This window comes from Plecotus auritus (assembly GCF_963455305.1).
Source record: "Plecotus auritus genome assembly, chromosome: 6".
In the NCBI taxonomy this organism is placed as follows: domain Eukaryota; kingdom Metazoa; phylum Chordata; class Mammalia; order Chiroptera; family Vespertilionidae; genus Plecotus; species Plecotus auritus.
The window spans coordinates 168146701-168163521 of record NC_137773.1 but is presented as its reverse complement, the minus strand read 5'-3'; the positions used below and the strand labels follow the sequence as shown (position 1 = coordinate 168163521).

The window sequence follows — 16821 nt, the reverse complement described above, 5'->3', positions numbered from 1 at the left end:
AAATGTCCCCTCATCTCTTACTTCTCAGGTGAGACAGTTTAGATAGGAAGGGCAAGTTAAAGAGTTTTCAAAATAAAGAATTGGTTGTTTAGTATTCTTTCATAGTCATCCATTATTGGTTTCTTTTTAAAAAATATTATGAAGTCAAGTATTCAAACATTTGATGATGTTAATCAATTATAGATTTTACTAGAGGCTCAGTGCACAAAATTTGTGCATGGGTAGGGTCCCTAGCAGCTACCGGCTGCCGGCCAGGGCCTCCCTTCCCCAGCTGTGGGCCACTGCCGGGGCCTTCCTTCATTTCGTGCCGCCCCCTGGTGGTCAGTGCACATCATAGTGAGCTGTCGAACTCCCGGTTGGTCAAACTCCCGAGGGGACACTTTGCACATTAGGTTTTTGTAGGTAGGTAGGTAGGTAGGTAGGTAGGTAGGTAGGTAGATAGATAGATGGATGGATGGATGGATGGATGGATAGATAGATAGATAGATAGATAGATAGATAGATAGATAGATAGATTCTAACTGATTTTCAAATTGTCCAACCTTTAACTAATGTGAACCTCTTCAGGTTGATTCCCCAGTTTTGACAAGAGTCTGTTTAAAAAAACATTCTTTATTGTTGAAAATATTACATATGTCCCCTTTTTCCCCCCCATCAACCCCCTTCAGTCCGCCCCCCCCCCCTCCCTCCCTCTCCCCCTCTCCCCACCTCCACCTCAGACCCTCACATCCGGGCATGTTCCCTTCACCGGAATTGAACCTGGACTCTTCAGTCCGCAGGCTGACGCTTTATCCACTGAGCCAAACCAGCTAGGGTTCAAGAGTCTATTTTTGATAGCTTCTTTGCTGTCTAGCACAAGAAGGTGTTCCAGGCTCATCTGGTACATTTCCTGCACAGATCTGTAGTCAGCTGTTTGTCCAAGGAACCCTACTTCTCTTTTAGTGAAACTAAATTTTCCCTCTGCACATTTTAACAATATAGCTTACTATGGTTGCCAGGGTTGCACTTGCCACCAAGTTCATTGCTGATAATAAGCTTTTTTAGCATCAGGTGAACATGTATAGTGGGATATTTTAAAAAATAATTAAAAAACAAAAGTTTTTAAAGTCAAAATATGAGTGTGTGCTTATGGTTCTAGTTCATGTTCAGGACTCTAGGGTTTTTACTTAGAGTCTTCCTTATACTAGTATATGTACACCCCTTTTTCCCCACACTACCACTTTCAGTTCTTAAAGTCACTGAGGATGATAGTAATTATGTTGTATTCTATGCTCATTGCTTTATCCCATAGTACCCAGAATAGCAATACCAACGTTACCACCAACAACATAATTACTTAAAATAGTTACGTTTTTTGTTTTGTTCTGTTTGGTTGTTATTTGACTGCTAGGCTACGTATAATCCAACCATTGTTTTTGAAAGTTACTTGAAATAGTTCCTATCCCTGTGCTTATGTTGCTAACTGGTTATATAGTTCCCTGCATTTATTTCAGTATTTAGAAATTGCTTTTTTACTTTTTATTTTTAAATTATTTTTACTTTTAATTGTGATTAAAAAAAACATATAACAAAATTTACCACCTTAACCATTTTAGAGTGTACAGTTCTGGACTGTTAAGTATATTCACATTGTTGTAAAACATATGTCCAAAACTTTTTCATCTTGTAACACTAAAACCTTTTACTTACTAAATATCTCCCCATTTTCTCCTCCCCCCAGTTCCTGGCAACCACCATTCTCTTTTCTGTCTCTATGAGTTTTATTACTCTAGATACCTCATATAAGTGGACTCATATATTTGTCTTTTCATGACTGACTTATTTCTCTAGCACAGTGGTTGGCAAACTCATTAGTCAACAGAGCCAAATATCAACAGTACAATGATTGAAATTTCTTTTGAGAGCCAAATTTTTAAACTTCTCCTAACGCCACTTCTTCAAAATGGACTGGCCCAGGCCATGGTATTTTGTGGAAGAGCCACACTCAAGGGGCCAAAGAGCCGCATGTGGCTCGCGAGCCGCAGTTTGCCGACCACTGCTCTAGCATAATGCTCTCAAGCAAGGTTCGTTCATGTTGTAGCTTGTAATGGGATTTCCTTTTTGAATAAGATTTCACTGTGTGTGTGTGTGTATATATATATATATACACATATACATATGTATATGTGTGTATATATATATATATATATATATATATATATATGCCACATTAATCCATGTATATGTCAGAGGATATTTGGGTTGCTTCCCCAAGGAATTGCTTTTTATTTTTGTTTTAAAATGTTTACATATATCTGAAGTCAAATCAACAAAAAACGTATTCAAAGAAGTCAACCTTCTAGCTCTTTCTCTTCATCCCTATTTCCCTTCCTTAAAATTTTAAATTTCTACTTTATTCTTCCGTTTTTTAATCTAAGAAGATATATATTTTTTGCCATTCAAAAAATACTTGCAAATATATAAGTTCCTCCTTTCTTAGAAAATGGTAGCATACTGTAAATACCATTCTGCACCTTGATTTAACCACCTTATGATTGTAGTATATAGAGATCTTCTTCATTTTTAAAAATCACTGTATAGTTCTTTCATTGTGTGGATGTACTATAGTTTATTCTACCAGTTCCCTATTAATGGACATTCGAGTTGTTCGTAGTCTCCTGCTGTTAAAAATAGTCCTGCAAAAATGATGTACCTGTAGGTTTTTTTCATTTTGGGGAGTTATCAAAGTGGGTTTACCTGGGTCAAAAGGTATGGTAATGCTGCTAGATTCTGCCGAATTATTCCCTCCGTAGGGGTTATACCATTTTGTATTCCCACCAAAATGTATGAGAGGGCCTGTTTCCTATCTTATAGTACTTTCCTGAATTATGTTGTCAAGTTTTTGGACTCTTACTAGTGTTACAGTGAGAAATACGATTTTAATTTCTATTTCTCTTAGTATGATCATCTTTTCATGTTCAAAACAATTTCTTTTTTTCTGTGAATTCTCCACCTTTTAGTCCATTTTTCTATATAGTGTGTTTTTTTCTTTCTAGTTTTAGAGACTACAACAAAGAGAGTAACTTTTTGTCTGTTATATAAGCTGTAACTATTTTTTGCAGTCATTTTACTTTGCTTATTGTCTTTTGCTATTCAGAAGTTTTTATTTTTATTTAATTATCTCTTTCTCCTTCTTGCTTGTAAATTTTTTAGCCACTTTTAGTAATGTTTTCCTCATTCATTGGTTATAAGAATTCACTCATCTTTTCTTTAGTACTATAACTGTTCCCTCCCTCCCTTGCTCTCTCCATTACCCCTCCTTCTTTCTGAACACTTCTGATCCATTTGGAATTTGTCCTGATGTATGGTGCAAGGTTTGGTCTCACTTTTCTTTTTCCATACAGATATCTAGTAATCCTAACACTAATTTAAAAGTATTTTTTCTTATTGATTTGAGATGCTCTTTTAGTTTTGTTGTTGTTCAATGTATTTGTATATTCGTTCTACTTAATATATTATAATTGGGTCTATTTTTGGTTGTTCTATTCTGCTTCATTGATCTGTCTTCATGAGGCATCACAACAACGTTTTCATTATGTGGGCCTTATAATATGTCCTAATATCTAATAAGGCTGGCTTTCTTCTTTTTCAGTATGCTTTCTGTTCATTTTTTCTTCCAGATGTACTTTATAATCAACTTTGCTTGCTCTAATTAAATGTATGGATTAATTTGGGAGAGAACTGACATTTTTATGATATTTGAGTCTTTTTTTCCAAAAAGATGAAATGCCTCTCCATTGGTTTAATTCTACTTCTCTGTCTTCCACAAATGTTTTATATAATTTTCCTCAGATAGATTTTATATATTCTTGCATGTTTACATGTATGTATTTCTTAAATTTATTTTTTATTTTCATATGGCAATTTTTTAACCTGTTACTTTACTAAGTCATCTCATTGTTCCAAGTAATTTTGCCATTGATTAGTTTGGGTTTTCTAGGTATATAATCCTATAAGATGAAAAATTAAAAATTTCTGTACCTTTCCATAGACCACAGAATTTTTCTAGGTTACTCTGCATCGGCAGTTCAGGGGTGTTTCTGGACGACATACTTAGCCTCTATGTTATTATATTGTAGATGTTTCAGTGTGTTGTGTGCCATTATCTGTGTAAACTGTATCTTTTGCTTAATAACAGGAATTAGAAAGGCAGAAACATATGTGTAGTGTGCTGCAGCATAAAATGGATGAACTTAAAGAAGGCCTTCGACAAAGAGATGAGCTTATTGAGGTATGTACATGAACTGAGGAAATACTTAATTTTGAAAAAATGCATTGAATGGGATGAGGGGTATGCATTGGGAGGGAAAGGAGTTAAAATACTACAAAGAGTTTACTACTTGTCTCTTCATATTTGGCTGTACCCTACAATTTTACAAACGTGAAACATAAAGGCTTAAACAATTAATACTATGAATCCTATAAACACTCCCCCTTTTAATAATAGAAACTTTTGTAATTGCTTTTATTCCTAAGCACATTCTTTCCTACAGACATCTTAGGAAATGGGTAAAGGAAAGATTACAGAGTACATCATTCTTTGGAATGTAGTGAATGCTGTCTTTGGGAACATGGTTCTGGGACAGTGGTCGGCAAACTCATTAGTCAACAGAGCCAAATATCAACAGTACAACGATTGAAATTCCTTTTGAGAGCCAAATTTTTTAAACTTAAACTTCTTCTAACGCCGCTTCTTGAAAATAGACTCGCCCAGGCCATGGTATTTTGTGGAAGAGCCACACTCAAGGGGCCAAAGAGCCGCATGTGGCTCGCGAGCCGCAGTTTGCCAACCACGGTTCTGGGGGAATAAGAAGCGTGATCCTCACTGAGGTAGATGCAAATAAGAAATTGTGTTGCCGAAACCGGTTTGGCTCAATGGATAGAGCGTCGGCCTGCGGACTGAAGGGTCCCGGGTTCGATTCCGGTCAAGGGCATGTACCTTGGTAGCAGGCACATCCCCAGTGGGAGGTGTGCAGGAGGCAGCTGATCGATGTTTCTCTCTCATCGATGTTTCTAGCTCTCTATCCCTCTCCCTTCCTCTCTGTAAAATATCAATAAAATATATTAAAAAAAAAAAAAAAGAAAGAAAGAAATTGTGGAGGCACCTTATATACAAAAAGGCAAAGGCTGGCCAGTGCTGAGTTCAACTTTCTCCTGGTGGAGGGACTCTGAGCATCAGTGTTGGCAACCTTTTAGGAATGGGAAACAGTGTGGTCCACCAAGAGATGTTTGAAAGCATTCATCATCCTTCTGTGTCTACTACCTCACATGCCATTTCTGTTTTTCTCTAATTGCGGTTTTTCCTTTTGAGTTTGTCGTTCTTTGTAAATATGAAGTTAGTTTGCTGGTAAGGGATCCTGCCCATTAATCTTGGTGTATTTACCAAAGAGCTCTAATGTTAACTTAGTATTGATGACATGTGAATGATAACAGGAAGGCCATCTCTTAATGATCTGTAGCAGATGCCTCACTTACCACACTCACTCCTCCACATTCCAGGTCACTCAGACACCTTCACCTCCACCCACACCCACCTCCCACCCCTCCTTCCCTCCTCCACCTAGGTACCTGCCTCACTTAATCTTTCTCCCTATAAATGACTTAAAAGAACAACATTTAAGCCCGGCTGGTGTGGCACAATAGTTGAGCATTGACCCATGAACTAGGGGGGGTCATGGTTCTATTCCCAATCAGGGCACATGCCTGGGTTGCTGGCTCGATTCCCAATAGGGGGTGTGCAGGAGGTAGCAGATCACGATTCTCTCTCCTCATTGATGTTTCTATCCCTCTCTCCCTTTCCCTTCCTCTCTCTGAAATCAATATAAAACTATTTTTAATAAATAACTATTTAATAGAAGAAAAGAAATGACTGTTTTTCTGTTTGTGCGTTTGTGTTCTTTTCATTTTTGAGAATAATTGAATGGAAACTGGCCTACTGAAAGCAAGTAGAATTTGACTATTCTAAATGCAGACACAGATAACTTTTGAAAATATAAAATTACATGGAAATTAGTTTTCTTAGTTTTTCCATATATGGCAGGAAGCATATTATCCAAATTCTATTTCCTGCTGGCATTTTTTAAAGTGTGAATTCCTCTCCCTTTTTGTCCTTTTGTGTTTTTGTGTGTCATTGTGCCAGCCACTTGTTACTTCTGTTTCTAAATTAAGATATATACTTTCCCCTTTTATGATTTCAAAATAATAATAAAGCTGCTTCTCAAATTCAGTAGCTTAGAAATGGTTAAGTGTTCTAGTTTTTAATTTGATGATGGCATTCAAGAGGAATTGTAATGCATGATTTCTGTAATTTTTCATTGTAGTTTCTTTAAAAACTCAGGGTGCTGGGTATACAAACTTTAAAAACATTAAATTAGTTTTAGGTGTTTCTTATTTTTAGAATTAACATCTCTTAGATGTTATTAGCCATGTTTATGTATAACTGAAAAATCCTGAGTATGACAAAACTGTTTTTTGGTCTGCAGAATCGCATGGTAAAATATATAAGAAATGTGTGACTAAGGAAAGTAGGAGATCATAATTTACCAATAATGCATAAAAGAAAACCTGTTAAACATAAAAGGGTAATTGAGCATCATTGTCTAAACAGAAGAGTTCTTTAAGAATGACTAAATACTAATTTCTAGTTTTTCTTAACATTGATGTGAGTATTCATTTATAACACATGATTTTCTTTCTAGCATAGATTCTAACAAAAATTCAAAATGACGAAGCTAAGATATGTCTCTCTTGTATTTTTTTAAGTTCTGCTTAGAAAATAAAGTTTAAAACTACTGGTTGTCCTTTATGATAAGGATCATAAGCAAATCTGAATTTCCCTCTTTAGAAATGTAAGTTTTTCCATGTTTGGAAAAGGCAGTTCTCAGGAAGAGTCACATGTGGAGCTGGAGCGCACAGAAACCCTAGCTGGCTTGCTGCCACATAGCTGTGGTTGGAACTTACTCCCAGTCCCCTTACTTACTTTTATAGCGGTGAGCCACTGAGTCCTGTCTCCAAGACGCTGGATGTCTTCCTTCCTTTTAGCAAGCAACTCCTGCTTTTCCTGTTCATCACAGACGTTCCCCTTTACCGTTTTTTAAAATCAGCTTTCTTTTATTTCTGTTTTCCTCTCTCTCACCCCCTCCCTTGTTTCTTTCTGCTCTTTCATTACTTCTCTTCCCCCTCTTCCTCTGCAGGAGAATCAACGTATGCAGCAGAAAGTAGACACCATGACAAAAGAGGTGTTTGAGCTCCAGGAGACACTTCTTTGGAAAGATAAAAGCATTAGGGTATGAAGTGAAATTGGGCTTTACTCCCAAGCTCATCGATGAGGAATAGACCAATATAATTTAACTTAGAGATTCCAAAAAAATCTGTCCTTTTGACTCTTTTTAAGCATTTAGACAGTGTGAAACATAATAAGCAGAAGACAAACTTTTAGGGGAAAACCTGATACTATGCATGGAAAGAACTCTACTCTCTCGCTACCTCTGGGCTTGTGAAACCTACCAGTAGGAACTTTCTAAGGAAGTTGTTCTTTATTTCCTCAGGATTCTAATCCAGAAGCAGCCACAAGCATTTAATTCAAACTCTGTGGGTAGCTTTATATCCTTACATTGCAACAATTTGGATAAGGGGCAAGAGGATAAGGAGTGGGGCTGGGAGAAAGGTTATTAGCATTCCATAAATCCTTGGTAAGTAAAATAGGAAGAGATTAGAATCAGTTTAATTACGGAAGTGGATAGGAATGTCAGATTTGCTAGAACTGCCAAATTATGACGTCATCTCTAATTATAACCTCATAACTCCCCAAAGCAGGGGCCCAGATAAGGAAAAAGGCTTCAGTGCTTTTTTGCTAAGCCCTTTAGGTAGATCCCAAGTGCACAGTAGGCTGAAAAGATTTCCACCAGCTCACCCCATGTGCCCTTTGACTGGCAGCCCCATGTCATGGCAGGAGCTATCTGTTCCGCAATTGGGGTCCACATAGCCACAGTTGCCAGAGGCTTACCTTCTCAGGGAAGGGCTGTGGCGGGGAAACGGGTTAGGTGGGTTAAGGAAAGGTAGCAGAGATCCCCAAGAGCACTTGTGATAGACATAACCCTCTGGATCACACCCTCCATTGTTAGGGGCGGTATGTTTAGTGTCCAGTTCTCCTCACACCTCCAGTGACCCTATCCTGTCACTGATGAGCACCTGGGAAACAAAATGCCTTCTGAAGAGTTTGGTAGACCAAAAGCTTTAAAGAAATAAAGCTGCCTTTTAGAGTTTCTAATACTTAACTACCAAGTTTCTAAAATCCTACCCCAAACTAGAAGAGCATTCTGCAGTATAAATTAACAATTCTGTTAACAGTTTTAAAATTGTGAGCTACTGATTTTATTTAAATTTTCACTTGGGAAATTTAAAATGAGTTATGAAAAATGTATAGCACAAAGTACGTAATTTAAAAGTTTAAAATCTGGTCATTGACTAGAATGGGTTTCTTTTGGGACCTTACATAATTTTCTTTAGCACCTATCAGCAAGCCTGTGCTTCCTATTTTGCATAATTATCTCAGTATTTTAAACTGGTTATTTTGGTCTGGCCAAAGGAAAATTCCAAAACTCTCAGCCCAATAAAGTAGCTCTTTAAAATAAAACAGGTTTTTTTTTTTCTTATCAAAAAGCTGAGCTGATGGTTAAGATATAAATTATTTGACTTTTTAATTTTCTTGGCATTATTAAATAAGGGGTATCTTGCTTCTCTGTGGTATATAATAATGTGTTCCTTCAGATTTTTTTAAAAATTAAACTTTTAAAACATTTTTGAGATAATTGTAGAGTCACATGCAATTGTAAAAAATATACAAAGAGATCTTGTATGTCCTTTATCCAGTTTTCCCCAAATGCAACATCTTGCAAAACTATAGTACAATACCACATCCAGGATATTGACCTTGAAATAGTCAAGATACAGAACATTTTCATCACTGTTATAAGGTTCCCTCCTGTTGTTCTTTTATAGCCATATCTACTATCTCCCCTACTCTGTCCCAAGCCCTGGCAACCACTAATCTGTTCTCCTTTTCTATAATTTCGCCATTTAAGAATGTTATATAAATAGAATTATACAGTATATAACTTTTTTGAATTACCTTCTTTCACTCAGCATAATTCCCTTGAGATTCATCCAAGTTGTTGCATGTATCAATAGTTTGTCATTTAAAAAAATTAAAAACTGTGATAAAGTACAAATAACATAAAATTTACTACTTTTAAGTGTAGAGTTAGTTGTGATATTAAGTACATTCACATTGCCGTGCTTCCAGCGCCACCATCTATCCACAGAACTCTTTTCATTTTATAGAACTGAAACTCTGTACCCATTAAATTACAACTCCCAATCTCCTCCTCCCAACCCCTCCCAACTACCATTCTACTTTCTGTCTCTATGACTTTGACTCAAGGCAGCTCATATGAGTGGAATCATTAGTATTTGTCTTTTTGTGACTGGCTTATTTCACTTAGCATATGTCCTAAAGGTTATCATATTGTAGCATGTGTCAGATGTCCCTTTTTAAGATAATAATATTCCATTGTGTGTACCTACCACATTTTGTTTATCCTATCATCTGTTGATAGGCACTTGGTTTGCTTTCACCTTTTGGCTGTTTCGAATAATGCTGCTGTGAACATGAGTTTGTAAATATCTTTTTGTGACCCTTCTTTTATTTCTTTTGGGTATGTACCCATAAGTGGAATTGCTGCATAAATGGCAATTCTAGGTTTAATTTTTTGAGGAACCACCATATTGTTTTCCATGGCAGCTGCACCAACATTGCCATCAGCTCTGCACAAGTGTTCCAGTTTCTCTACATCCTTACCAACATGTTTCCTGTTTTGTTTATAGTAGCCATCCCAATACGTGTGATGTGGTCCTCCCTTGACTTACAACATTTTCAACATGGCCAATGACTACCTAATATATCACTCATCTCTAGCTTCATTTTCAAGATTTAAATTTAGTAACTTCATGGAAGAGCATGACCATTATTCTCTTGTTAAAGTTGTTTTCTTTAGTTCTTCACTGATCCTAGTTGCTCATGTCTTTATCCCCAAAGCTGTTCCAAGCACCAGGTGGCTATGTGTATATATATACCAAGTACTTATATATCCATATATCCCAGTATAAGACTCACTCCCATTCTGACTACCCTGTGCAATTATATGGAGAGTTAACCTGTTGCCCAAAGTTCAACCTGTTATACATATCTTTAAGCCTTCTTGACACTAGAATTTGAGGTTAGGTCAGGGATAAAGAATTATTTAGACTATCACAAGCATGTACTTTTCACCCTAAAAAAATTCACTGTAGGAACTATTATTGAATGCAGACACAAGGGTAGTGGTTAGATGGTCAGGTAATACAGAGGATTTCTGATTCAGCGTGAATACATGTGGTCTAATTATACGGTATTTCAGTCCTCTTGAAACTTTGTGGTGAAATGGGAGCACTTACAGGATGTATTTTATTTTCCCATCCATAATTATGGGAAGACAAAATTAAAAAGTCCAAAAGTAAAGATAAAATTCACTGCTGTAAGATGTGGAAGAGGAGCAAATGGCATATTCGAGCATTTGCTAGAATTCCTGGTTTCAAATTGGTCTGTTCCTAAGAGATCATTTCTGTTTGGTGGTGGTGTTAATATAGAGCATGTTGTGATAGTGATCACTAACTCAGTACATGTGCTGATGCACGGCCTAACTGCGCACGCAGACACCCGTAACCACAACTGTCTAACCCAGCAGACAGAACAGCAACTGTCAACAAGGGTATTGTTTGTGCTTTGCTGTCTTAGTGTTACATTTGTTATTAATGCAGTGGAGTGTTGATATTAGAAAATCATTATTAATTCACAGGTGGACTCCAGACATGTCATACAGTGTGAATTGTTGAAAGGAAGTTAGATTTTGATGTTGCGGTTTGAGTGAGGAGTAGGACTTGCCCTGTAGACCACTTTTCCAGCAGCATCTGGGACGACAGCAAGGGAACAGAATTGTGGCCTGCATGGTGCTGCCATATAGAAAAAGTAGGCAAGAGCTTCAGAACCAGAAAGAACTGGATTCATTTTCTAGCTCTGCCACTTACTGTGACGTTGAGCAAAAAAATAAAACTTCTCTGAGCCTCAATTTTCTGATTCGTGAAATGGGCATAAGACAAAATACAGGGTATGTAAGGGAGAAATTATATAGATACAGATATACTTATGTATATGTGTATATAACACTGTCTATATCAGCAGTGGGCAAACTACGGCCCGCGGGCCGGATCCGGCTGTTCTATCCGGTTCTCTTGCTCTCCCCTCCGCTCCTTTACTTTGAATTTGTATTAGTTCACACAAACACTCCATCCATGCTTTTGTTCCAGCCCTCCGGTCCAGTTTAAGAACCCATTGTGGCCCTCGAGTCAAAAAGTTTGCCCATGCCAAAACCGGTTTGGCTCAGTGGATAGAGCATCGGCCTGCGGATTGAAGGGTCCCAGGTTCGATTCCGGTCAAGGGCATGTAACTTGGTTGCGGGCACATCCCCAGTAGGGGGTGTGCAAGAGGCAGCTGATCGATGTTTCTCTCTCATCGATGTTTCTAACTCTCTATCCCTCTTCCTTCCTCTCTGTAAAAAATCAATAAAATATATTAAAAAAAAAAAAAGTTTGCCCACCCCTAGTTGTAGCTACTCAAATTGTAGTTTGAGTGTGTAAATCGTAGTTGCTCTTATCCCTTACTTACTCCCAGTTTGGTTGCAGAATAGGATTATAATGGCTTTAAAAATTGTCCAATTATTGAGCAACCAGTCACTAAACAGTTGACCACTTCTAAACCCAATAAACTGAGAAGAAAGTGACCTGTTGTAGTTTACTCAGATTAATGGGAATGCTGGCAGAAAACATTAAATATATGAACAAATGGATGGAGAAAGGCTTTTTCAAATAGCCCAGCGGTCAGGCCCCTGAATAGACTGCCTAACGTGGGTATGTTTTGAGCCCAAGGATCAAAGTGTGTTCCTGCTTCTGCACTGTCCTCAGTTCTGACAGCCGTGAGATTCAGGCAGTGGCAGGAAAATGCAAATGGAAACAGCAGCTGGCTTCCCTGAGCCCTCCCTGTCTCATGCATGGCAGGTGGGGCTTTACCCTGAGGGCCTCTTGAAGCCTGTGCCCACCCTGTGGGAGCTGAGTTACCCCTGCCCCTTTTCCAGATGAGGAAACTGAGGCAAAGACAAGTTAGTATGTACCAGGACTCAAAAGCCAGATTCCAAAACCCATATTTGCTACCCTCTGTAGGTGGGCTGTATTTATGTTGTTAGTGTGTTATTTTTGTTTTCCACATTTTGAAAGTATATCAGAAAACCAAATTACTTTTAATTGTATTTAATTAAATTAACAAAGTAGGCTCTCAAGAATCCCTTTGGAGATTAGCCACTTTTAATTAAGCAGTATTTGAGGAATATTTTGCCACACTACTTGAAGAAAAATCACTACAGCCTACATTTAATTAAAATACCTTGGTCATTTTTCTTCCAGAACTTTTTCTAAAATCAAGTATATTCTTGAATAAACTATTTTAGTTGAAATCTGGGGGTTTTATTTGATTGATTCACCAAATGAAAATGTACTAGGAGATCAGTAAGGTCAACTTTATTTCACTATTACTGCTGCCTTCGTTTTCCATTTCCTGTTTGTTCACGGCCTGGAAAAGAAAGATTCGTTTTCTTGCCTGAAGTGATAAGCATGTTTTATATGCACGATTAACCAGTTGCTATTAAAACCCCCTTCTAGAGATATATATCCATCTAACTTCGTATTTCCTCCCAGCTCCTAATGTTGCCTTGTCTTTTATGCCTTTATCTTTATTTGATTCGGGTACTTCTCTGCTCCCTTTCACTTGCTTTTTTTCTGTGCCATTCTGTCCCTTGCTACCCTGTCTAAAACCAGGCCCTAGAGAAGCAGAAGGAATACATTGCCTGCCTTAGGAATGAGCGAGATATGCTCAGAGAGGAGCTGGCTGACCTGAAGGAGTCGGTGAAGACAGGAGAGGTATGTTAGCATCAGCCTGCAGCTCATGTCCCTCAGCGCTTTCTTCTTCCTTCCTTTCATCCTGTCATCTTTCCTGGCATGAGTACAAACCACAGTGATCGTTCTTCAGTCCACATTTGGTAGGCTTAAGTCATTTCTTCTACAGAGCTGCATTCCATGTAACTAGCTCTGCCCGGTTTTACCTGTGGCAAACCAGTTGTCAGAGTCACCTCACAGAGCATGCCCCCTCCGTGTGGGCCATCTTTTGATGGTGGGTTTTTTCTTCCCCACAGAAACATGGCTTAGTTATAATCCCCGATGGCACTCCCAATGGTGATGTCAATCATGAACCAGTGGTTGGAGCCATCGCCGTGGTGTCTCAGGAAGCTGCTCAGGTCTTGGAGTCCGCAGGAGAGGGCCCTCTAGGTAAGACACTGGTTGCTACCTTGGTTTGGGTTAAGGTGACCCTATTAGACTTCCAGCTTGTTCATTTCCCATCTTGGACAACAAAAACTACACAAAGCCTGTCTGAGCCTTATCTAGATCCTTAATGGGAAGAAATCGGGGCACATTCTCTTCAGACATCCTGGACCGTGGGAGACCAGCATCTGGGTCATTGTAAGTCCCCGGGCTGGAAGCACTGTGGGTATACACACATTGCTTTTTCACTTAGCGATAGCACATTGCTTTTTCAATTAAACAGAAACCTTCTGGTCCCAGGGAACCAGTGAGCTGGTGGGCGACTTTCCAAGTGTATTTTCTTCCTGGAGCTTCTGGTTCTGTGTTCTGCTTATCCCAGGGTTCTTGCAGCTCTTTGCCACCTCGTTCCTTAAGGCAAGAAACAGATGACCAAGAAGGTAGATATCGGTGTTATTTCTAGAGCAGGGCTTCTGGGCCTCTTAAAGTCTGAGCCTCTTCAATTTAACCCTTTGAGAATCTAGTGACACCTCTCTCAGGAAACCTCACAGATGCCTACCAATTATCTCCACTAAGAATCCTGCTCTACAGGGAGAAAATGACCCAGATAGATACTGTATCATCAGCCTACTTTTACTTATTTAAAAAATGATCTTTTTTTCATGTTTTCATAGATGTGTAGGTTACCTAGAAGAGTGGGCTATAAGAGTGGGGGAAATAAAAAAAACTCTTCTAAAGTTAGTGAACACAGTCTCGAATGTACAGACTTACAGAAATGTGATTGTAGAGCACTTTGATGAAGCAGAAGATGCTAGAAGGCGAGAGAGAGCTGCTCTAGAGAATGGACTGAGGGTATGATCCAGAGCATTTCCTCTGCTTGGAAGGTGCTGAAGAAACACTTAGCTGGGACCCTGATTGGTTGTAAGAGGTGTTGGCTAGGTGTCAGCTGCTGCTTTTACTCATCTGTGGGTATCCCCTCAGCCCAGGGGCCTGTTTTAATAGATGTGCTCTCCCTCCGGGCCAGGAGCAGCCCCGTGATCCTGCTACAGAGCCCGATTAGCCCTTGATGGCCTGCATTTTAGAGCTGGGCCCATCCTCCCCTCACGAGCTGTTGTGGGCCTTTGCTTCTTCCAGCATTGTGTTCCTCTGGTTTTTTTGTTCCAGCTTCTCTAAGTCCCACTCTTGACCCCTGTCTTCTATCCCATATTTTGTTTTCTCCTGTTAAGGGCTTAATTAAGCTTGTGGGAGCACTCTTGGCATTTGAGTAGTCTGTCTACTAGTGAGAGCTTGCAAAGTTTTGAAACAAGGACATGATCTTTGTACTTAAGTTTGTCTTTAAGTGGAAAATCACTGCTCTAGGGAGCCACGTGTATTTAGTGCCCTGATAAATATCAGTTGTGTGGAAATATGTGTTGAATAATTAAGTACTTTTCCTTACACCATCAAGCCTTCATGTCTTGATAGTCAGAGCTCTGAGTTGTTTATCAGATAATATTTGTTCTTTTTTAATTTGTAGAATTATTTTTAATTGTTCGTATACTACATTATTACAAATTTAGTTTACAACCTTTTTTGTTTGTTTTAGATGTAAGGCTACGAAAACTTGCTGGAGAGAAGGAAGAGCTACTCTCACAGGTAATGTTAATTGTAACTAAGTCACATGGTATGTTAGCAAACTATTGTACACTAGAAAGAGATGTGCTTATTTTAAATATCAGCGCTCAAGTCAGATTTGAAGGATAAAAAGATAATTCATATTTTACCTCTTTGTTATTTCCTGTTTTTTAAAAATAACGTATAGGACACATAGCTTGAGGGTCGAACAGTTCTACAAAGCTTGCTATGAAGCCGGAAGTGCTCTCTCCTGCCCCCCACCCTTACCCCAGACCATCCTGCTTGGTGCTTTTACCTGGTTCTTTGGTGTGTACCATTCTTGTTTATTTGTATATAAATAACATGCTTACATCGCTTCTCAGTTGTTCTATTTTTGGCATTCTCTATTGCCATCCATCTGTGGACGGTGAGCATTTAGCTTTCTTTCATCCCCTGTTCCTACCACACACTTATACCTCCCATCCCCACATCCACCTAATAAGGGAACAGTGTCCTTCCAGTCCTTTCATGTTATTAGACTCTGTCAACACTCCTCACAGTGGAGCGTTGTAGCATCTAGGACTGCCTCTCATCTCTTCCACAGCTCTTCATTTTCCCCAAAGCAAATATCGTTCTGTTCCTTTAACTTGCTTTTCTATATGTGTATTACTAACTTAGCTGTAGACTTTCCAATGGTAGGTTAAGTCCACTATTACTAGTCTAGGTATTTGAGATAGTTTAATGAACAAATTAGTTAAAAAAAATTCCTGCCCCAGTGGACCGAACATTCTAGTGGTAGGAGACTAAGCAATATACAACAAACATAATTAACTAGAGGCCTGGTGCACGAATTCATGCACCAGTGGGGTCCCTCGGCCTGGCCTGTGGGGATCGGGCCAAAACTGGCTCTCCGGTATCCCCCAAGGCATCCCAGATTGCGAGAGGGCAGTTCTTGGGTGACGCACCCCGGAATCGGACTCCCTCCTCTGTGGTTCTAGGCACGTCACCTGAGGACCGGCACCTGAGAACCACCGCTGCCAAGTGACCACAACTCAGCAGCTCCTGTGTTGAGCGTCCACCCTCTGGTGGTCAGTGCACATCATAGCTACTGGCCAGTTGGCCAGTTGGCCACTTAGGCTTTTATATATATAGATAGCAAATTATGTATTAGGTTAGAGATTTGTGTGAATGCATTTATTGTGTTTCTCCAGCCACATTAAGCTTTTATCGGTGCAGACGTGGAGTAGTCAGTCAGCTTTTATCAGACGAGTATAATGGGGCAGAGGAGGCAAGGGTGTGTGCAACAGAGTGGTGATGGACCTAGAAATTAAACTGAGTAAGGAGGTTTGAGAGGACATCCAGGAAGATCAAGGCATACTGGAAAGAAATGGGAGCAATGGATTACAGTGCTAGTGGGATCCAATGATTTTTGGAGTTGGGGTCCAGAGAGAATGAGCTGGAAAGGTCTGGAGTAGCGGTTAGAGAGAAGATACGTGGATTGGAGATATGTAGAGATTGCAGTTAGCTAAATCAGCGGCCACCAACCTTTTGGACCTCACAGACCACCAGTGGTCTGCGGACCACTGGTTGGTGACCGCTGATCTAAATGATGAGCTATAGTACTTGATTGTGGGAGTGAGTGGCTGAGGGCAAGAAGGGACAGATGCCAAGATCTTTAGAGAGGAGGTGTTCCGGAAACTGAGGTATTAGTTATAGGAGAAATCCACT

General features: G+C 39.2%; 1 protein-coding gene across 9 annotated transcripts in view; it reads left to right on the top strand.

The window, feature by feature from the left end:
* The window catches only part of LRRFIP2 (LRR binding FLII interacting protein 2), a 103863-nt gene that overhangs the window by 79585 nt on the left and 7457 nt on the right, over nt 1–16821 (top strand). For 4 of the 9 annotated variants that reach the window (XM_080674629.1, XM_080674628.1, XM_080674627.1 and 1 more), the window contains 5 exons: nt 4178–4270; nt 7233–7325; nt 13003–13104; nt 13377–13509; nt 15086–15135. In XM_080674629.1, coding sequence (XP_080530755.1) covers nt 4178–4270; nt 7233–7325; nt 13003–13104; nt 13377–13509; nt 15086–15135 — 471 coding nt within the window. The remainder of the gene's footprint in view (nt 1–4177; nt 4271–7232; nt 7326–13002; nt 13105–13376; nt 13510–15085; nt 15136–16821) is intronic. The other 5 variants (XM_080674632.1, XM_080674634.1, XM_080674633.1 and 2 more) reach the window with 2 other exon arrangements.